This window comes from Myotis brandtii, unplaced genomic scaffold (genome assembly GCF_000412655.1).
Source record: "Myotis brandtii unplaced genomic scaffold, ASM41265v1 scaffold667, whole genome shotgun sequence".
Lineage (NCBI taxonomy): Eukaryota > Metazoa > Chordata > Mammalia > Chiroptera > Vespertilionidae > Myotis > Myotis brandtii.
In genome coordinates this window covers 602,621-627,493 of record NW_005370593.1, presented here as the reverse complement: position 1 = coordinate 627,493, position 24,873 = coordinate 602,621, and the positions used below count along the sequence as shown (strand labels likewise).

Genomic DNA, 24,873 nt, shown 5'->3' with positions numbered 1-24,873 from the left:
GGGCCGTGGTGGGGGGGTTGGCCGGTGGCCCCACCCTCGATTGGGGTGGGAGAGGCTGATCAGGGGTGGGGCCAACTGGGAGGAGGGTCGCGGGAGTTTCGCTGGCCGCAGTGGACGTCATGGTGACTGGTCATTCTGGTCGTTACGACGTTCTGGTCGCTGGCTTTTTATATATATAGATGGGGTGTCAGTCCCCAGATGCCATCCCTCTGAAGTAGATACTCTTTTTTTTTTAATATTTTATTGATTTTTTACAGAGAGGAAGGGAGAGGGACAGAGAGTTAGAAACATCGATGAGAGAGAAACATCGATCAGCTGCCTCCTGCACACACCCTACCAGGGATGTGCCCACAACCAAGGTACATGCCCTTGACCGGAATTGAACCCGGGACCCTTCAGTCCCCAGGCCGACGCTCTATCCACTGAGCCAAACCGGTCAGGGCTGAAGTAGATACTCTTGTGCTTATGGGAGACTATGAAGAATTCCTACTGGCACACTCTGCCCTAAATCTGGTACCTATGAGATGAATGATAATGAGGTGAAGATCATAGATGGGAAAGGTTTGTCTAAATGCTGAAGAGATCTTTCCTTAGATATCTACCTGGCATCCCTGACCTATGCATTCTTTCTTTGTTCCTCCCCATGTGTTCTGCTGGCTCTGCCCAGCATCCATTGAACAGTCATCAGATCTGCCCACTTTCTACTACTAGAGGGACATTAGAAATCACCGAGTCAAACCAGTTTATGTTACATATTTGTTTATTCATTTAATAACCATTTACTGATTGCCAACCCTTGTTGTGGAGCTGTGGATATATTGTTATATTGTTGTTAGTTTTGTGGAATACGTTTACCATGCATATATTTGAATGCATATCATTAGTGAAGTAGTATTCCAAGAATGATGAAAAGCAATTGAGGTACAGGTACAGGCTGCTATTTTCACAGTTATGTTGCAAGTAAGTAGTATTAAGGTTTTCACAATATGAGCTCTGCAATTTTTTACAGATTTAATTGGAAGCAATTTCATACATTTGCATGTTTAAAGTCAGTGTTTAGTCTTGTAACAATATGCTATATGAGGGATAAAGGAACAGTGAATTCTTAGCCATCTGCTTTGTGGATATTTTTCTATGAATTAAAACAATGTCTCCATTGTCATCTTTCCCGAAGCTGTGGATTCCTGATCCTATTTGTTTGTGTTTTTAGTGTGACTCCATGAGAACATTTTAAAGACTGCTTAGTTTTATTTGTTTCTGTCAGCATACCGGAATTGTGGGAAACTGGAAGGGAATTAGAATAAAATTCTTGAATTTATCAGAATAAATTCAGCTGTGAAAGATTTATAGAATGAAGAGGGAAATGGCATAAAACATGCTGATAAACTAGAATAGTAGATGTTTTTCCAATAAAGGCGAATGCATTTGCCCTTCTTGGAAATTGGTTGAGTTTCAAACCACATTAAAGAGTAAATTTGAAAGTCGAGAAGAAAGTGGCAAGTTCTCTCTCTTCCTGTCCTGGCTAAAACAAAACATATGATTTTTTAACTTAAATATAGAGCAGACTATATCTTGTAAGCAAATTGGCAAACACCTTACTAAAACAAAACCAACCAAACAAATGAAAAACACTTTAGAGTAAAAATCACCTTCCTATATAATAAAGAGCTAATCCTATATAATAAAAGACTAATTTGCAAATTGACCAAACAGTGGAACAACCGGTGAAACAACCAGTCGCTATGACACTCACTGACCACCAGGGGACAGACGCTCAATGCAGGAGGCCTTCTAGGGGGGTGGGAGAGGCTGATCAGGGGCGGGGCCAACTGGGAGGAGGGTCGCGGGAGTTTCACTGGCCGCAGTGGACGTCATGGTGACTGGTCATTCTGGTCGTTATGATGTTCTTTCTGGTTGCTGGCTTTTTATATATATAGATGGGCCTCTAGTAAGCTAATTAGACCGAAGAGCAGAACAACCATCCGACAACCTTCCGGATGAAGCCGTGGCTGTGAGGGCCAAGCCCCTTGCATGAATTTCATGCATTGGGCCTCTAGTCTATAACAATAAAAGCACAATATACTAATTAGACTGGGCATCCTTATGGATGTCCTTCCAGACGACCTTCTGGATGATGCCTGGGCTGCGAGGGAAGCCAGGGTCCCAGGTGGCTGCCAGCGGCTGAAGGGAAGCCTGGGTCCTGGGTGCCAGAGGGAAGCTGGTGCCGGCAGCCAAGGGAAGGAAGGCCTACTCTTGCACGAATTTCGTGCATTGGGCCTCTAGTTGTGTAATAATCTATTATACTGAAATGTTCTGTATTTTAGTTACTGTGATAAGCATTTTTTAAAATTTATTAAGGGTAAGGGATATTAAAAATAGCTGCAGTTTATAGATGGAAAAACTGAGTTTAACAGAGGTTAAGTGAATGCTTTGTAGGGAAATAGGATATAAATTTAGGAATAATTAAATAAAACAAACAAAACCAGCTTTTAACTGTTCTCTGTTGTAATAATAATTCTTCTCCCCCTCTATCCTGTCTTCCCTCCCTTCTTTCCTTCCTGCTTTCCTTTCTATTTTCCCTAAATATTTATCAATTTTCTATTACATATAAGGTACTAATCATTCAAAGAAGAATAACACATGTTAGGAATCACATTCAAAATTATATGAGATTCCTGGGATGACAGGTGCTGTTATTCTTATTTAGTAGGTGATATTATTGCATCCATCTTACAGATGAGAGGACTGAGATTGAGAGAGATAAAGTCACACAGGTAGTGCTAATTATTAACAACAATAAAGTGAATAAATTACCCATCAATAAAGTGAATAAGTTACTGTCTGCATAAAACATAACCTTCATCCGAGAAACTGCTTCATGACATATTAAATGGAGGTATATTTGAATTTAGACATTGCTAGGCAGCCATGGCAAGCTAATGACACTACACAATTATATGCGATATTTCTGAAATAAAAAAGGATAGTAAAAGCAATGGGCACTGTTACCCTACCTCCATATCCACCTGAAACTTCATTACTTACATGCTTTAGAAAACTATCTGGGAATGTGGTCCAGAAGAAAGCAATAGGACTACATACTTTGGTATAACTAAGCAATATTTTAAGAGATGAAACTTATTAATTATTGATCTGCTCTCAGAAACTTCTGAGAACTTTGTTTTTTAAAAAAATTGCTTCTGCATGATGAAATCTGTAACAATACTTTTGAAAAATGCTCTTTAATAACCAACTGGGTTAAATAAATATAGGTAGATGGTTGTCACTTGGTCTTTAGGATATGAAATAGATATGCCATGTGCTGTTTTTTTGTTTGTTTTGTTTTTCAGGGAGGGATTTTTTTCACATTAAAAATGCAGTCTGAATTAAAAATAGTTACCCATGAGTGACAATCCACCATGCACAGAAATAGTTGGCCTGGGCGGGAACAGGATGGGAGAGGGTTTACCTTGGAGCATTAGTGTTTTTGAGTGCAGTATTTTGTTTTCCAAACAAAGGACTGGGTAGGGAAGGGGTCTTCAGGGGAAGACCTAGGAAAAGGGAGCCATACCCTATTCTCTGATATGTAGTCTCATGAGTGCCCCTTATTTTCTAGCTAGACAGTATGCCTGATCTTTAGGTTCTATGACCATGAAAATGGGGACCAAAGCTTTCCCAGGGCTACTGTGTCCCAAGCCTGTCCAGAAACAGGTGGCTGACACTTTCAGTGTCTAAGTTTTACCCGAACTCTCAAATTCCTATTTCTCTACCCATCATAGAAACACTTTTTCTTAATGCTTCTCTAACCTCACTCAAGTAGCCATAGTGCTGCGCCTTTATGAGAAATCGGGTAGAAAATAATGCAAATTTCAACTAGTTAGTAATTTAAATATCAACTAATGGGATAGCTTGGAACTTACCCATCACTTATAATACACTTTTAAAAATATATTTTTATTGATTTCAGAGAGGAGGGGAGAGGGAGAGAGACAGAAACATCAATGATGAGAGAGGATCATTGATCAGCTGCCTCCTGCATGCCTCACACTGGGGATCGAGCTCACAACTCAGGCATGTGCCCTGATCGGGAATCAAACCATGACCTCCTGGTTCATGGGTCGATGCTCAACCCCCACTGAGCCATGCCGTCCATCTCGGCTATAATACATTTTCAAAAAGGAGTAATTTCTGAATACTAAGCCACTAAATTAAAAAAATAAAAACACAACCTTCCTTTAAATTGGAATCCCCAACATTACCGTATTTTTTCATGTACAAGACGTTATTTTTTTCTAAAATCATTAGACTGAAAATCGAGGGGCGTCTTATACACAGAAGTCAGCCGAGGAGGAAGCCTAGCGGGTGTGTAGCTGCCCATATCTTGTCAAACAGGCTTTCTCCAATCATGAGCCTTATTGTTACTGACGTCAGCTGATGCCGTAATTGGAGGTGGAGGTAGAGAGTGCACAGATGCAACAGGGACCAGAGCATTCTGAGCCCATAAAGATGTCAAAAAATAAAAAGATAAATACTGGTAAGCGATTCAAACTGAATGTAACCAGCTATGCAAAAGAGCATGGAAATAGAGCTGCAGGGAGACAATTTGGACCTCCTCCTTCTACTTAGTGTATGATCATACAGTGGAGAAAACAGGAAGAACAACTCCTTAAGATGCCAAAAAAGAAGGCCTTAAAAGGAAAACCAGCAAAATGTTTAAAATATTGATTTCTTAATTTGGGGTTGGAAAACTGGGGGGCGTCTTATACACGGAAAAATACGGTACTTTCTTTAAAAATTGTATAAAGTGTGACTTTATTTGGCTGTCTCATTCCTTGGTGATTTTTGGCTTCTGACTTTGTTATTTAAAGATCCTGGTCCAGGTATGCAGCATTATAGCCACACAATTCCATTTAGATCATTTTGGCAGTTAATACTGTTTTCTCACTTTGTGCAGTATAATTGCCATAAGGATCTCTCTCATTTTGACAAAAGTTTCTTCCTAAATATACTTGAATAGTAAAATAATAATATGAGTGAACATTCATTAAATACCTATCCATGTGTCAGACTTGTGTTTTACATATATTACCTCTTTTGACTCTCACAACAGCGCTATGACATGGCTTTTCATTATTCCCTTTTTACAGATGAAGGAAATGAGGCTTAGCAACATCAAGTTACTGGGTCATGGTCACATGACTAACTAGTGCTAGAGGTAGAATTTGACTCTGAAGCTTGGGCTTTTCATCACTGGAGTCAACTGAAACTACATAATCAGAGGAAGAAGTTACATGAAGGCGTAGAGATACATTCCAAAATGTCATCATTCATTCATGTATTGCAGGGGTGGGGAACATCCAGCCTCTAGGCCTTAGAAGGCCCGCGAAATCATTTGGTTTGGCCCTGCCAAGGCGTTAGCAGTGAGTTAATTAAATGTTTGACTAAATATAGCAGGCTAATTTTTAAGTTGATAATTTGATATGGCCCTTGAATGATGTTATAAATATCCAAATGGCCCTTGGCAGAAAAAAGGTCCCCCACCCTGAAATTTTATTCAACAGATATGTCTTGAGTGCTTGTTCTATGCAGATCACTATGCTAAGTGTTGCGGGTATCCTGGTGAGTCAGCTATTTTCTATGTGATTTATACTGTTGTGGTGCATACACACTAGTGGGAGAAACAAGGTAATGAAATAACCACAGAGTATTTATTTAAAGATTGAGACAAATTCTTAAAGGAAAAACAACATAGTTTTACAAGAGTCTCTAAGGAAAGATTCTGACTTAGGTGAGGGTTTGGAATTTTGAAGAAATATAACTTAATCTGAGGTCTGAGGGGGTAAGAATCCATAAGTTACAGGGTTAGGGTTAGGTGGGAAACTTTCCTGACAGAGGAAATAGCATGTGCAAAGGCCCGAGGCAGGCAGACACTGTGGTCCAGTGAAGCCATGTTTGTTTTTGGAAGGGTTTGGGTTTACTTAGCAGGACACTAATAAAGAACTTTAAGCAGAGAATTAACAGTAACAGATTTGTAAAGCTTACTCTGGTGGGAATGTGGAGAACAAACTGGAGTAGGGGGTATGTCCGTTTAAAACAATATCTAATGAACCACAGAAAATTATGGTACCAAAGGAGGACACTAATAAAGAACTTTAAGCAGAGAATTAACAGTTTGTAATTGGTGGCAATGTGGAGAACAAACTGGAGTAGGGGGTATGTCCATTTAAAATAATACCTAATGAACCACAGAAAATTATGGTACCAAGGTCAGAGTATGGACATTTGCTAGTTATGCACCTTCTTTTGGCTCAGGCTCTGGTTATATAAAACAATAATATAGACCCAACACTGGAAGAAAGTTGTTGGGAGATTTAAATGAAAAAGAAATAGTAGTAATCAACCATCCCCATTTAGAGAGGAGGAAACTGAGGTTTAGAAAGGTGAAATGAAGCCTTTCATCATTATTATTTATCTGGATGATACAGAGTGAGAGTGAGGGGAGTAGGAGATAAAAGTAAGTTGAAGGTCTGAAGGAAGAAAACATTGCCAAAACACAGCAAGCAAATGAACAGAAAAACCTATAGAGAGGTCAGAACTCGGGGTAACTTGGTTGAAGGGACACAGGGTGCAGCAGCTACATGAGGTCCAGCTTCAGTTTGCTCACCTGGTTTCTCCTTCAGGAGAACGGAGGTCTGTGGATGTAACAGTTTCGTTTCCATCCATCCTTCATCTCCTAAGGGACTAGATTAGACCAGGCTGTCCTTCAGCCTGGTTCACATAATGGGATTCCTTTCATCCCGAACAAATCAGTGAAAAATTGTTGGCTGTGTGATGCCAGAAACTGCATTAGTAATGAGACAAAAACCTTAATTGCATAATTACAGATTAAAAAATTTAAAATACTTGCTTGTACTACTATTTTTTAGCATAGAGAAGTTTCAAACTGGCCTACTCCAAATTATAAATAACAGTGGAGGTGGTATCTAATATAAACAAATGGGAGCAGGGGTGGGGGTGAGGAGGTGAGGGGAGAAATGCATGCAGAGTGATGGGAACTAAGATGATAAAGTTTTGATACTGAATAATTTTCTCCAGGAGTTTGGGTGTTTACCTTAGAAAGGGTGGGGAGAAATAGAAGGTAGTCATGAACTGCTTTTGTTATATGCAAATTCATGTTTCACCTTCCTGGGATTTGTGAATATATATTTCACATGACAGACTTAGTACACTTTAGAAATACTTATTGAGCATCTACTATGAGTTAGCCAGTTGTGGTAGGTGATGGAGTGATAGCAATAAGCAAAAGAGACACTCATGGAGATGTTATTCCTACATTGATTTGTTCCCAGAAATTTTATTACATCATTTAAAAAATGTTTATTAACTGAACAATGCAATATTTTAAGATAGAACATTAAGGCAAGAATGGATATTTTGGGGTTGACCTTGACCATTTCTATCGAAGCTTTATTCTCTAGATTAAAGAAAAATCTTTGAATATTTAAGAACAGGATATTATATAAAGTAATGTGATAATTGATTAATATGCCATTCTGTATGCCAAACCAGAAGCAACGGAGACTGATGCATTTTGACCTTCTTAGCAGCCTCTGCTGAGATTTCATTTGAACAGCAGTTGAGTGTTTAATTGATGTTCCATTTACTGAAACCACTGCCGTTGTCTGTTTCAGGGCCGGCTCGATTCTCTAACGGAAGTGGATGACTCAGGACAGCTAACTATCAAATGCTCTCAAAATTACTTGTCTCTGGATTGTGGAATTACTGCATTTGAACTGTCTGACTATAGTCCAAGTGAGGATTTGCTCGGGGGCCTGGGTGACCTGAGCCAGGTCAAAAGCAAACCCTTTGACTCTTGGAGCTACGGTGAGATGGAGAAGGAGTTCCCTGAGCTTATCCGAAGTGTGGGATTACTGACGGTGGCCACTGACCCCATCGCTTCCAACTGCAGCGAAGCAGTGAGTGAGGGGGCATCTCAAGGTTCTCTCTCAGCAGATGAAAAAGGTGGGTGTGAAGAAAACAAGGCTCCCGCAGTCGAGGAGCAACCAGGCTCAAAGCAGGGCATGTCATCTCCAGTGGAAGCTCTGACAAATACTGCCCAGTCCTTTGCTAAGACCTCGAAGCAAGAATCCAATTCTCCCTCCCAACCTGGAGCAAAGAACCAACAGCCTCTTCCCTGTGAGAACACAACCCCCAAGCGATCCATCAGAGATTGCTTTAATTATAACGAGGACTCCCCCACACAGCCCACATTGCCAAAAAGAGGGCTTTTCCTTAAAGAGGACGCTTTTAAGAATAACCTGAGAGGTGCTGACGGAAAGAGGCCGATGGTTGATCTCAAGCCCGAGATGAGCAGAAGCACCCCTTCCCTGGTGGATCCTCCTGACAGATCCAAGCTCTGCCTGGTGTTGCAGGCGTCCTACCCCAGCAGCCCTTCGGCCGCCAGCCAGTCCTACGAGTGTCTGCACAAGATGGGGGGCGGGAATCTTGAAAACACAGTCAAAAGTCACATTAAAGAAATCTCCTCCAGCCTGGGAAGGCTCAACAACTGCCACAAAGAGAAACCTCGACTTAAAAAGCCACATAAGAGCCCAGAAGAGGTGCCTCCGTGCCAAACCCCTAAAGCGGGAACTGGTTCCGGCAAGCAAACCGAAATCACCAGGAGCTCCAGAGTGCCGAACGGAATTCCCTCTTGTACTTCCAAGGCCGTGGAGGGGCCAGAAACCGATTCTGCTTCTACATCCTCCCTTGAGCCGTATCCTCAGAGCAGTTGGAATGCCAAATTACCAGCACAGTCAGAAACATCCAGTTCCCCACCGTTTACTCAAAGCAGCGGATCTCCTGTTGGCTCGGACAGTCTCATGTCTCCGGTACCCCTTCTTTCAAAACACAAAAGCAAAAAAAGTTACTCCTCCTCCCCAAGTCACGTCTCAAGGAATGGTCAGGTTGTGGAGGCTTGGTATGGCTCCGACGAGTACCTGGCACTGCCCTCTCACCTTAAGCAGACAGAAGTATTAGCTTTGAAGTTGGAAAACTTAACGAAGCTGCTGCCTCCAAAACCCAGAGGAGAAACCATTCAGAATATCGATGACTGGGAACTGTCTGAAATGAATTCAGATTCTGAGATCTATCCAACGTACCATGTCAAGAAGAAGCGTACAAGGCTAGGCAGGGCGTCTCCCAGTTCATCCAGTGACATAGCCTCTTCGCTGGGGGAGAGCATTGAGTCTGGGCCCCTGAGTGACATTCTTTCTGATGAGGAGCTGTGTATGCCTCTCTCTGGCATGAAAAAATACACGGATGAGAAGTCAGAGAGAGCTTCGTCTTCTGAGAAAAATGAGAGCCATTCTGCCAAAAAATCTGCTTTAATTCAGAAACTTATGCAAGATATTCAACACCAAGACAACTATGAAGCCATATGGGAAAAAATAGAGGTAAGTTAGTCTAATTAATCTGAGTGATTTCTTACCTTACCTGATTTTTGGAAGTAATGCTGGAAAAAGTTCAACTCTCTCCACTCATATAAAATGTGTTGCTATTTTTGGTAAACATAACTGATTCCCCAAAGACAGAAAAAGCACATGATCACTGCACTGTGACAGAGTATGTGTCATTGAGAACAGCCCTTGTCAATGTATTAGCTTGATGTACCCCTACCTGGTATAGAATTCTTGTTTGTAGTGCCCAAACCTAACACGGCTCCTGATGAATGGTGGGACCCCGTGGATGGAATACAGAATAAAGTAGAGCAGTAGCTGTGCAAACACCCATGTCTCACGAATATGTGAATAGAATATTCCAGTTGCCCTCAGTGCTTTTTCACTTGTCTGTTCTAACTCCAGAATAGCTTCCACAACTCCATTGTTAACTTCCTGTAGAAATAGACCAGATATTTTTTGGAAACTTTGTTTTGCTTCAGTCTTTCTCCTCTTTGAGGCCCTTGGCTAATAACCGTGCTACCTATACTCTGTACCACCCAAGGGCTCTGAGATGGGGACTTGATATTTTCGGTAAACCTGTACTTTTAGAATGAACTATTAGATGTGGTGAAATCTTTGAGGACAGACATCAAAATCCTCAGGACTGAGCTTTATACTATAGGATGTGATTTAAGACTGGATAAAAGTATAGAGTAATTCCCCTTATCCACAGGGGATCTGTTCCAAGACACCTAGTGGATACATGAAATCAGAGACAGTATTGAACCTACCTATATACTACATTTTTTCTATACATACATACATACCTATGATAAAGTTTAATTTATAACTTAGGCAAAGTAAACAATAACTAACAATGAAATAGAAAAATTATAATAGTATACTGTTCTAAAAGTTATATGAATGTGGTCTTTCTCTCTTAAACTATCTTATAACAATCTCTTACTTGCAGTAAATGGCTTAGTGTCACTCATATTAGGGGGTCTCTTGCTGGGGTGTTGGTATAGGCTCAACTTATATGAATGTGGTCTTTCTCTCTTAAACTATCTTATTATAACTATCTCTTACTTGTAGTAAATGGCTTAGTGTCACTCATATTAGGGGGCCTCTTGCTGGCGTGTTGGTATAGGCTCAATGTTTTCTACTGCAACACATTGCTGTCAATTGGAAAATGCTTTTTGTTCATATCTCCTACCCACAAATTTCATATTTTTTTTCCATCTTAACTAAGCACTTAACATACTGGAGCCATAACTTTTGCAGTTGGAGGTGCAACAGCAAAACAAGCATGGGTTTCTTTTTCCTTCTCCCCAATCTCATGGATAGAAGATGTGTTCTTACTATAAATTTTAGTAACCCAGCATATGATTTTTCTACCTTTATTATTAAGTAGAGAACTTTTACCTTTTTACCTAAAGAAAGAAATTTAGGGTTTCTCTTTGGCATATCTGAATTGCCAGCATCACTACTCTTGTGCTTTGGGGCCATTATTAAGTAAAATAGGGGCACTGTGATACCATGACAGTCAATTTGATGACCTAGACAGCTACTATGTGACTAATGGACGAGTAGCGTATTACAAGGTAGATACACTGGACAAAGGGATGATTCACATCCTGGGCAGGATGGAGTGAGATTTCATTATGCTACTCAGAACAGTGTGCAATTTAAAGCTTATGAATTGTTTATTTCTGGAATTTTCCATTTAATATTTTGGGACTACATTTGACTGTGGATAACTGAAACCATGGAGAGTAAAATCGTGGGTAGGGGGGACTGCTGTAGTACATATGGACAGAAAAACCTGTAGAAAGAAAATGAAGGTACATTTAAAAAAGAGGGGAAGTTAATAGCAATCTACACTAATAAAAGAGAAACATGGTAATTAGCGTACGACCGCTACCCTTCCCATTGGCTAATGCAAGATATTCAACACCAAGACAACTATGAAGCCATATGGGAAAAAATAGAGGTAAGTTAGTCTAATTAATCTGAGTGATTTCTTACCTTACCTGATTTTTGGAAGTAATGCTGGAAAAAGTTCAACTCTCTCCACTCATATAAAATGTGTTGCTATTTTTGGTAAACATAACTGATTCCCCAAAGACAGAAAAAGCACATGATCACTGCACTGTGACAGAGTATGTGTCATTGAGAACAGCCCTTGTCAATGTATTAGCTTGATGTACCCCTACCTGGTATAGAATTCTTGTTTGTAGTGCCCAAACCTAACACGGCTCCTGATGAATGGTGGGACCCCGTGGATGGAATACAGAATAAAGTAGAGCAGTAGCTGTGCAAACACCCATGTCTCACGAATATGTGAATAGAATATTCCAGTTGCCCTCAGTGCTTTTTCACTTGTCTGTTCTAACTCCAGAATAGCTTCCACAACTCCATTGTTAACTTCCTGTAGAAATAGACCAGATATTTTTTGGAAACTTTGTTTTGCTTCAGTCTTTCTCCTCTTTGAGGCCCTTGGCTAATAACCGTGCTACCTATACTCTGTACCACCCAAGGGCTCTGAGATGGGGACTTGATATTTTCGGTAAACCTGTACTTTTAGAATGAACTATTAGATGTGGTGAAATCTTTGAGGACAGACATCAAAATCCTCAGGACTGAGCTTTATACTATAGGATGTGATTTAAGACTGGATAAAAGTATAGAGTAATTCCCCTTATCCACAGGGGATCTGTTCCAAGACACCTAGTGGATACATGAAATCAGAGACAGTATTGAACCTACCTATATACTACATTTTTTCTATACATACATACCTATGATAAAGTTTAATTTATAACTTAGGCAAAGTAAACAATAACTAACAATGAAATAGAAAAATTATAATAGTATACTGTTCTAAAAGTTATATGAATGTGGTCTTTCTCTCTTAAACTATCTTATTATAACTATCTCTTACTTGTAGTAAATGGCTTAGTGTCACTCATATTAGGGGGCCTCTTGCTGGCGTGTTGGTATAGGCTCAATGTTTTCTACTGCAACACATTGCTGTCAATTGGAAAATGCTTTTTGTTCATATCTCCTACCCACAAATTTCATATTTTTTTCCATATTAACTAAGCACTTATCACACACTGGAGCCATAACTTTTGCAGTTGGAGGTGCAACAGCAAAACAAGCATGGGTTTCTTTTTCCTTCTCCCCAATCTCATGGATAGAAGATGTGTTCTTACTATAAATTTTAGTAACCCAGCATATGATTTTTTTTACCTTTATTATTAAGTAGAGAACTTTTACCTTTTTACCTAAAGAAAGAAATTTAGGGTTTCTCTTTGGCATATCTGAATTGCCAGCATCACTACTCTTGTGCTTTGAGGCCATTATTAAGTAAAATAGGGGCACTGTGATACCATGACAGTCAATTTGATGACCTAGACAGCTACTATGTGACTAATGGACGAGTAGCGTATTACAAGGTAGATACACTGGACAAAGGGATGATTCACATCCTGGGCAGGATGGAGTGAGATTTCATTATGCTACTCAGAACAGTGTGCAATTTAAAGCTTATGAATTGTTTATTTCTGGAATTTTCCATTTAATATTTTGGAACTACATTTGACTGTGGATAACTGAAACCATGGAGAGTAAAATCATGGGTAAGGGGGGACTGCTGTAGTACATATGGACAGAATAACCTGTAGAAAGAAAATGAAGATACATTTTAAAAAGAGGGGAAGTTAATAGCAATATATAATAATAGCATATCAATAATTGTTTTTACAAAGTATTTATTTGTCAAATCCTCACAACAACCCTAATATTAACACCATTTTATGGATGAGAGATCAGGCAGTCTGCTCTGGAACCCATGGTATAATTAAATGCTCCCATGCCCTCCTTAAGGAAGCGATCAATACGTGCTGCATATACATACTGCAATATTGTAGAGAAGAAATAGTATCAGTGGAGCTGGGAAGTTAGAGAGAAGGAAGGTGGGTATTTCAGGTAGGGAGAGTATAAACTGAAACACAGAGGTAAGAATTGGGAATGAGCATGATATGGGGGAACATAGCGAGCTGTTCTGACTGGAAGGCTGTGATCAGAAAGCAATGGAAGTTTCCATACATTTGATAGACCCGGTTGCTGCAAGGCCCCGGTGGCCAAACTGAGGCAATTAGAATTTGTTCAGTGGGTGGGCATCCAGGGCAACTTCTTTGAAAGGCACTGAGAGTAGTAATATAACCCACAAATAACTAATGCTTCTTGGACTCTTATTTTGTGCTTGAATCTGTGCTAAGAGCTTTATATGTCACTAGAGGCCCGGTGCATGAGTTCATGCACGGGTGGGGTCCCTCAGCCTGGCCGGCTATCAGGGACTGATTGTGGCCATCTCTCCCTGTCCTGATTGGGGCCAATCGCTGGGGGGAGGGACCATAGGAGGTTGGTCGGCTGAGGGAGGTTGGCTGTGGGAGCACACTGACCACCAGGGGGCAGCTCCTGCACTGAGCGTCTGCCCCCTGGTGGTCAGTGCGCATCATAGCTACCATCTGGTTGTCCAGTCATAACGGTCACTTAGGCTTTTATATATATAGAATGCTACTTAAGTCCTGGGAAGTAGGCATTTTTCAGACAAAGAAGCTAAGGCAGAACATAGTTAGGAAACCTGCTGATGGCCTCACAGCTAGTAAGTGCAGAGCTGGATTTGAACCCAGAGCCAGCATACTTCAAGCAGCATAGGCCATGGCCTGCCATAGCCTGTCTGATTGGCTTAACTGCCAATCACAGGAAAGCTGGTCAAAGCAGCTGTGGTGGCGGCCAGTCCAGAGACGGCAGCCAATCTGGACTGCTGTCATGTGGATGGGGGGATGGAGGGAGAGGGGGCGGGCTGTTGGAGAAGGGTTCCAGGAAACTGGTTCTGGGCCACGCTCAGTCATTAAAGCCTGGAGTGGCCCATAGCTAGTTATGCTGCATCTGGGCCTCAGTTCTTCTTTTGTAAACAGAGATGTTTTTTGAGCAGATAATGGCCACAATACCAACTTCCAATGACAACATCCTTTTACTTCACAATTCTTTCTACAAAGATGAAGCTGTCTTCAACCTGTAGGACTAGCATATCTTTAATAGAAAGAAACATTTATTTTTATTATTATTATTTTTTAATCCTCACCAGAGGATGTTTTTCCATTGATTTTAGAGTGAGTGGAGAGAGGGAAAGACAGAGAGAAATATCAATGTGAAAGAAACACATTGATTGGTTGCCTCCTGCATGCCCCCAACCACGGCCCAGGCTGGGGAGGAGCCTGCAACCGAGGTACGTGCCCTTGACCGGAATCGAACCTGGAACCCTTCTGTCCACAGACTGACGCTCTAGCTAGCCATTGAGCCAAACTGGCTAGGGCGAAGGAAACATTTAGATTGGTAACTGGCTTGAAATGGAGGTAAGGTAAATTTTAAAAATAAATATTCATTGATATTGAGTATGTGATGAAACGTTTAAGGGAAGTGTTTTGTCAGAAGTTGGAAATACTGTCCTCAAGTTGGGATGTGAGGTGAAGGCTGAAAGGAGATTAAGCTCCTTTCTCAGCCTAACCTCCTTTCATGATGTCCAATGAGGGCAGCTGCCAATTCCCAGGTCAGCTGACCTTTAATATCATACTCTAGCTTTGAGCTCCTTCATATTATCTATTCTGCTTGAAAAATATAACATAATAAAAGAGTGTATTATTTAACATCTTCCTGTACCAGGCATCTACTAGGCACTTTAACTGCAGTTATTTTCTCATAATATTTTACAAGGTGGGTTTTACTATCTTAGATTGGCCACCTCTCTTCCTCTCTAGAGCTCTCACTCTGGTACTAGCCACCACCACCTCCTGCCTGAATTACCGACGGAGCCTCCTAGCTGGCCTCTCTGCTTCATCCAGCTCCCAACACAGTCTCTTCCCAGCACAGCAGCCATAGTGATCCTTTTAAAACATAAATCCGATCATGTCTCCTTGCACCAGCTCCTGTCACATTCAGAGGTCCTACATGGACTGGCTTCCTGATTTCCTCTCTGGTCTTATTTCCAACTGCTCTTCCCTGTACTCACTTCACTCCATCCCCACTGGCCTCTTTGGTGTTCCTAGAACAAGCAGAGCCTGCCCTGGCCCTTAGGACCTTGTCAGTTCCCTCTGCCTGCACCCTCTCCAGCAGGTACCTCATTTCCAACTCCTTCACCTCCTCTGGGTCTTTGCTCATAATAATTTCTCAGGGAAGCCTACCTTGACCGCCTTTAAATGATATAATCTTTTAATTTTTTTCTATAGCTCTCATCATATTCTGTTATTTTATATAATTATCTTATTTAGAATGTTTATTATTTTTGTTTGTCTCCCTGCTAGAATAGGAGCTCTGTGTGGGCAGGGATATTTATCTGTTTCATTTGCTAATAAATCACATGTACCTAGAACAGTGCCTGATACATAGTAGATGCTCAGTAAAAACTGTTGAATGAATTACTGAATCCCCATTTTAGAGCAGAGGAAACTGAAGTCAGGTATTTGAAATCACTTACCCTAAACTGCATAGCTACTAAGTCATAGAGCCAGGCTTCAGGCCCCATCTGCTTTGCTCTTGTCATCAGGTAAAGTCTTGAGAATAGATGAATTTCCTGAGAAAATGAGAATAGATGAAGAAGACAAGAGGGGTGACAACTGAATTTTAAGTTGAGGCAGGAATAAAGAAAAGGCCCGGTTGTGAGGATTAGGAAGGGACTGAAAGATTCTTGGGTACTTTGTAAACAAAAGGAGAAGAGATGTTTAGTAAGATGGATATTAGCTTCATTATTTGAAAAAGGGAGATCAAGATGAATAAGAGCAATGAAGAAACCAACCTTTAGATTTGTTTTAAAGAGTCAACGAGGACTTCAGAGAAAAAGGACTTTATGAAAGAGTGGAGGTAGAAACTGGACTATAGATTATTAAGAAGTGAGAGAAAATCATTCCTAATAGCTCAAGAAATTGGATTGTGAAAGCAATATGAGACAAAGGACTACAGTTGAAAGTAAACAAAAGTTTTGTTTCTTTTTAACTAAAGCTTATTTGAAGGCAGATATAACAGACTCAGGAGCCAGAGATCTTGAGGTGGCCAGAAAGACTGTATAAATGGGCCACACCCTGAGATAAGAGGGAGGGCACATGGAGCTCCGTGAGAAGAATTCTGGCTTGATACTAAAAGTTGTAAAACACGGAAGAATACGTCCTGCTTCTGATTCCACCTTTACCAAATGAAGAGTAATGTTTCCTCCTCCTATCATGTCCCAAGGTCCCTCTCTCTTCTCTCTGAGCCACACAGAGCGCAAGGCAGAAGCCCGAAGTCCACTGATAGGTGAGGGACTCCCGTGGCTGTGATAAGATCTCTGGGCTAGCATCCGAGTGGCAAGTGTCTTAGATGCCTTTGTGGTTCCTTCACTCTCTACTCCTCAGATGTGTGTCTTTATTTTAGTAGGCTTGTTTTATGAATGTGAAAATTTTATTTTTAATGTGTATTTTTATTTAGAAAAATTAATTTCTTTTTATAGATAATATACTCACATGATTTAAGAACATATGTTTAAAGATACCCAATAAAAATTCTCTCTCATCATTATCCCCCATCTTGAGTTCCCACTTCACAATGGTGATCACTGTTGCTTTTAGTTCTTATGTTCTTCAAGAAGTGCTTTATACATACAAGCAAATGCAAACATATTTATGAAGCAATATTTTAAAACCTGGTAAATAAGTTGCAACCCTGTCTTTCTACTCAAATACAAGTGCCTCAGTTAACTCTGTGAGTTCTTAAATGATGGTTCCCATCCCAGTCTCTCAGTGGGGGTTGACAATTTGGTGAATATGACTGGTTTCCTCAGAACCTCCCGTGTGGATAAGGTAATGGAGCCTCTCAGGTCTGAGTGCTCACCTTCTGTAGGAGCTTCTCAAGGCCTAAAATTAAAAGCGAAAACCCAAACAAGCCATTGAACTAGACTCAGTTGTTCTGACACATTCAGAGGTTACACACGACCCACTGACTCCATTTCTAGGTGTTTATCTGAAAAACCCAAAACACTGATTTGACAAGATATATGCACTCCTATGTTCATTACAGCATTATTTTCAATAACCAAAATGTGGAAGCAACCTAAGTGTCCATTGATAGGTGAATGAATAAAAAAGATGTAGTACATATATACAATGAAGTATTACTCAGCTGTAAAAAGAAGGAACTATTGTCATTTGCAACAACACGGATGGACCTAATGGGTATGATGCAAAGTGAAATTAAGTCAGACAGAAAAACAAATATCATATGATTTCACTTATATGTGGAAACTAAAGAAACAAACAAACAAACAAACAAAACAGAAATGGACTCATAGCTACAGAGACTATTTTGATGGTTGTCCGATGGGAGGGGGTTTGGGAGCTGGATGAAAAGGTGAAGGGATTAAGAAGTAGAAATTGCCAGGGATGTCACAGCATAGGGAATCCTATATAATAAAAGACTACTAGGCTAAGTGTCCAGTCATCTTTTCAACCAATCAAAGTGTAGTATGCTAATGATATGCTAAGACCGCTCAACCACTTGCTATGACATGCACTGACCACCAGGAAGAGAGCAGATAGTCGACTGGTTGACTAGTCACTATGATGTGCACTGACCTCCAGGAGGAAGATGCTCTATGACAGCCGCCTCTATGATACCCGTCCTCTATGACACTGAGCCTTTATGACACCAGTGCATTATGACACTACTGCTCTATGACACCCTCCTCTATGATGCTCTGCTCTATGACACCTTCCTCTATAAACAACCCTGCTCTATGACATCCTCCTCTATGACAGCCTCCTCTATGACACCCTCCTCTATGACACCCATCCTCTATGACACCCTCCTCTATGACACCCTCCTCTATGACTCTCCTCATTTATCATTCTATGACACCCTCCTCTATGACACCCATCTCTATGACACCCTCCTCTATGACACTCCTCCACTATGATGCCCTCCTCTAGAACAACCCTGTTCTATGCCACCTTCCCTGACACCATTTCTCTACGACACCGTCCTCTATGACACCCTCCTCAATGACACCCTCCTCTATGACACCCTTCTTCTATGACACCTCCTCTATGACACCCTTAATCTATGACACTGTCCAGTATGACACTCCTCCTCTATGACACCCTCCTCTATGCCACCCTCCTCTATGACACCCTTCTTCTATGACACCCCATGTATGACACCCTACCTCTATGACACCCTCCAGTATGACACTCCCCGTCTATGACACCCTTTCCTATAACAACCCTGCTGAAGACACCCTCCTCTATGACTCCCTTCCTCTATGAACCCCTTCTTCTATGACACCCTCCTCTATGACACCCTTCCTGTATAACAACCCTACTCTATGAAACCCTCTTCTGTGACACCCTCCTCTATGACACCCTCCACTATGAAACCCTCCTCTATGACACCCTTCCTCTACGACACCCTCCTGTATAGCACCCTACCTCCATGATACCCTCCTCTATGACACTCCTCCTCTATGACACCATTCTTCTATAACGAACCTGCTCTATGAAATCTTCCTCTATGACACCCTCCTCTATGACACCCACCTCTATCACACCCTTCCTATATGACACCCTCCCGTATGACACCCTCCTCTATGACACTCCTCCTCTATGACACCATTCCTCTATAAAAACCCTGCTCTATGACATCCTCCCCTGTGACACCCTCCTCTATGACACTCTCCGCTATGACACTCCTCTATGACACCCTCCTTTATGACACTCCTCCTCTATAACACCCTCATCTATGTCGCCCTCCACTATGACACCCTCCTCTATGACACTCCTCTTCTCTGACACCCTTCCTCTATGACAAATCTCTATGAAAACCTTCCTCTATGAAACTGTCCTCTATGACACCCCTCCTCTATGACACCATCGACTATGACATGCACCTTTATGACACTCCTCCTCTATGACACCTTCCTCTATAAAAACCCTCCCCTATGACAACCCTTTCCTATGACACTCCTCCTCTATCACACCCTCCTCTATCACACCCTTCTCTATGAAACCCTGCTCTATTACACCCTGTTCTATGACACCATCCACTAAGACACCCTCCTCTATGACACCCCTCCTCTATGACCCCTCTACTCTCTGACACCGTCCTCTACAACACTCCTTCTCTATGACACCCTTCCTCTAAAAATGACTCTCCTCATTTATCATACCATTCCTGTATAATAACCCTGCTATATGACACCCTCCACTCTGACACCCTCCGCTATGACACCCTCCTCTTTGACACACTCCTCTATGACACCCCTACTCTGTGACACTGTCCTCTATGACACCGTCCTCTACGACACTCATTCTCTATGACACCCTTCCTCTAAAACAACCCTGCTGTGTAAAATTCTCCTCTATTACACCCTCCTCTATGACACCCTTCCTCAATGACTCCCTCCTCTATGACACCCTACCTCTATAACAACCCTACTCTATGACACTCTCCTATATTACACTCTCCTCTATGGCACCATCCTCTAAGACACCCTCCTCTATGACACCCCTCCTCTATGACACCTTCCTCTATGACACTGCCCTCTATGACACTCCTCCTCTATGACACCCTCCTCTAAGACACCCTCCTCTATGACACCCCTCCTCTATGACACCTTCCTCTATGACACTGTCCTCTATGACACCGTCCTCTACGACACTCCTTCTCTATGACACCCTTCCTCTAAAAAACCCTGCTGTATAAAATCCTCCTCTATGACACCCTCCTCTATTACATCCTCCTCTATGACACCCCTCTCTATGACACCTTCCTCTATGACACTGTCCTCTATGACACTCCTCCTCTATGTCACTCTCTTAACAACCCTGCTCTATGACATCCTCCTCTATGACACCCCTCCTCTATGACACCATCGACTATGACATGCTCCTTTATGACACTCCTCCTCTATGACACCCTCCTCTATAAAAACCCTCCCCTATGACAACCCTTCCCTATGACACTCCTCCTTTATCACACCCTCCTCTATGCCACCCTCCTCTATGACACCTTCCTCTATAACAACCCTGCATTATTACACCCTCTTCTATGACACCCTCCTCTATTATACCCCTCCTCTATGACACCCTCCTCTATGACACTGTCTTCTATGACACTCCTTCTCTATGTCACTCTCTATAACAACCCTTCTCTATGACATCCTCCTCTATGACACCCCTCCTCTATCACACCCTCCACTATGACAATCCTCCTCTATGACACCTCCTCTATGATGCCCTCCTCTATGACACCATCCTCTATGACACCCTTCCTCTATAACAGATCTGCTCTATGACAACTGTCCTCTATGATACCCTCCTCTATGACACCGCTCCTCTATAACACCCTCCTCTGTGACACCCCTCCTCTATTACACCCTCGCCTATGATATCGTCCACTATGACACCCACCTCTATGACACCCTCTTCTATGACACTCCTCCTCTTCGACACCCTTCCTCTATAACAACCCTGCTCTATGACATCCTCATCTATGACACCCCTCCTCTATCACACCCTCCACTATGACACCCTTCCTCTATAACAAATCTGCTCTATGAAAACCGTCCTCTATGAAACCCTACTCTATGACACCCCTCCACTATAACAACCCTGCTCTATGACATCCTCCTCTATGACACCCCTCCTCTATCACACCCTCCTCTATGACACCCTCCTCTATGACACCCCTCCTCTATAACACCCTCCTCTATGACGCCCTCCTATATGACACCCCTCCTCTATGACACCCTCGTTTATGACATGCTCTGTTATGACACTCATCCTCTATGACACCCTCCTCAATAACAACCCTGCCCTATGACAAACCTCCCCTCTGACAGTCCTGCTCTATAACACCCTCCTCTATGACACCCTCCTCTATGACATCCCTCTTCTGTGACACCGTCCTCTATGACACCGTCCTCTACAACACTCCTCCTCTGACACCATTCCTCTATACCAATCTAGCTCTATGACACCCACCTCTATGACATCCTCCTCTATGACACTCCTCCTCTCTGACACCCTTCTTCTATAACAACCCTGCTCTATGACATCCTCCTCTATGACACCATTCCTCTATAACAATCCAGCTCTATGACACGCACCTCTATGACATCCTCCTCTATGACACGCCTCCACTATGACACCCTTCTTCTATAACAACCGTGCTCTATTACATCCACCTCTATGACACCCGTCCTCTATCACACCCTCCTCTCTGACACTGTCCTCTATGATACTCCTCCTCTATGACACCCTCCTCTATCTCCTCTATGACACCCCTCCTCTATCACACCCTCCTCTATAACACTGTCCTCTATGACACTCCTCCTCTATCACAACCCTGCTCTATGACATCCTCCTCTATTACACCGACCTCTATGACCCCCTCCTCTATGACACCCTCCTCTATGACAGTCCTCTATGACACCCCTCCTCTATGACAACATTCCTCTATAACAATCCAGCTCTATGACATGCACCTCTATGACATCCTCGTCTATGACACTCCTCCACTCTGACACCCTTCTTCTATAACAACCGTGCTCTATTACATCCACCTCTATGACACCCGTCCTCTATCACACCCTCCTCTCTGACACTGTCCTCTATGATACTCCTCCTCTATGACACCCTCCTCTATCTCAACCCTGCTCTATGACATCCTCTTCTATGATGCCCTCCTCTGACACCCTCCTCTATGACAACCCTCCTCTATAACACCCTCCTCTATATCACCCTCCTCTATGACGCCCTCCTCTATAACACCCCTCCTCTATGACACCCTCATCTATGCCATGCTCCTTTATGACACTCCTCCTCTATGACACCCTTCACTATAACAACCCTCCCCTATGACAACCCTCTCCTGACACTCCTCTCCACTATAACAACCCTGCTCTATGACATCCTCCTCTATGACACCCCTACTCTGTGACACCGTCCTCTATGACACCGTCCTCTATGACACTCATTCTCTATGACACCCTTCCTCTAAAACAACCCTGCTGTATAAAATCCTATATGACACCCTCTTCTATGACACCCTCCTCTATTATACCCCTCATCTATGACACCCTCCTCTATGACACTGTCCTCTATGACATTCCTTCTCTATGTCACTCTCTATAACAACCCTTCTCTATGACATCCTCCTCTATGACACCCCTCCTCTATCACACCCTCCACTATGACACTCCTCCTCTATGACACCTCCTCTATGATGCCCTCCTCTATGACACCCTTACTCTATTAAAAAATCTGCTCTATGACAATCGTCCTTTATGATACCCTCCTCTATGACACCCCTCCTCTATAACACCCTCGCCTATGACATCGTCTTCTATGACACTCCTCCTCTATGACACCCTCCTCTATGATGCCCTCCTCTATGACACCATCCTCTATGACACCCTTCCTCTATAACAACCCTGCTCTATCACACCCTCCTCTATGACACCCTCCTCTATGATGCCCTCCTCTATGACACCATCCTCTATGACACCCTTCCTCTATAACAACCCTGCTCTATCACACCCTCCTCTATGACACCCTCCTCTATGATGCCCTCCTCTATGACACCATCCTCTATGACACCCTTCCTCTATAACAACCCTGCTCTATCACACCCTCCTCTATGACACCCTCCTCTATGATGCCCTCCTCTATGACACCATCCTCTATGACACCCTTCCTCTATAACAACCCTGCTCTATCACACCCTCCTCTATGACACCCTCCTCTATGATGCCCTCCTCTATGACACCATCCTCTATGACACCCTTCCTCTATAACAACCCTGCTCTATCACACCCTCCTCTATGACACCCTCCTCTATGATGCCCTCCTCTATGACACCATCCTCTATGACACCCTTCCTCTATAACAACCCTGCTCTATCACACCCTCCTCTATGACACCCTCCTCTATGATGCCCTCCTCTATGACACCATCCTCTATGACACCCTTCCTCTATAACAACCCTGCTCTATCACACCCTCCTCTATGACACCCTCCTCTATGATGCCCTCCTCTATGACACCATCCTCTATGACACCCTTCCTCTATAACAACCCTGCTCTATCACACCCTCCTCTATGACACCCTCCTCTATGATGCCCTCCTCTATGACACCATCCTCTATGACACCCTTCCTCTATAACAACCCTGCTCTATCACACCCTCCTCTATGACACCCTCCTCTATGATGCCCTCCTCTATGACACCATCCTCTATGACACCCTTCCTCTATAACAACCCTGCTCTATCACACCCTCCTCTATGACACCCTCCTCTATGATGCCCTCCTCTATGACACCATCCTCTATGACACCCTTCCTCTATAACAACCCTGCTCTATCACACCCTCCTCTATGACACCCTCCTCTATGATGCCCTCCTCTATGACACCATCCTCTATGACACCCTTCCTCTATAACAACCCTGCTCTATCACACCCTCCTCTATGACACCCTCCTCTATGATGCCCTCCTCTATGACACCATCCTCTATGACACCCTTCCTCTATAACAACCCTGCTCTATCACACCCTCCTCTATGACACCCTCCTCTATGATGCCCTCCTCTATGACACCATCCTCTATGACACCCTTCCTCTATAACAACCCTGCTCTATCACACCCTCCTCTATGACACCCTCCTCTATGATGCCCTCCTCTATGACACCATCCTCTATGACACCCTTCCTCTATAACAACCCTGCTCTATCACACCCTCCTCTATGACACCCTCCTCTATGATGCCCTCCTCTATGACACCATCCTCTATGACACCCTTCCTCTATAACAACCCTGCTCTATCACACCCTCCTCTATGACACTGGCCTCTATCACACCCTCCTCTATGACACCCGTCCTCTATCACACCCTCCTCTATGACACTGTCCTCTATGATCTCCTCTATTACACCCTCCTCTATCACAACCCTGCTCTATGACATCCTCTTCTATGATGCCCTCCTCTGACACCCTCCTCTATGACACCCCTCCTCTATAACACCCTCCTCTATGATGCCCTCCTCTGACACCCTCCTCTATGACACCCTTCCTCTATAACAAATCTGCTCTCTGACAACCGTCCTTTATGACACCCTCCTCTATGTCACCCTCCTCTATGACACCCTCGTCTATGACACGCTCCTCTATTACACTCCTCCTCTATGACACTGTCCTCTATAACAGCCTTGCCCTATGACAACACTCCTCTATGACACTCCTTCTCTATGACACCCTTCCTCCAAAACAACCCTGCTGTATAAAATCCTCCTATATGACACCCTCCATGACACCCTCCTCTATTACACCCCTCCTCTATGACACCCCC

The 24,873-nt window shown here is 42.8% G+C and overlaps 1 protein-coding gene across 1 annotated transcript in view; it reads left to right on the top strand.

The window, feature by feature from the left end:
• AKAP6 (A kinase (PRKA) anchor protein 6) overlaps positions 1-24,873 on the top strand; it is a 509,871-nt gene that overhangs the window by 200,148 nt on the left and 284,850 nt on the right. The window contains 1 exon segment of the mRNA XM_005880979.2: positions 7,692-9,452. Within this exon segment, the coding sequence (XP_005881041.1) occupies positions 7,692-9,452 (1,761 nt within the window).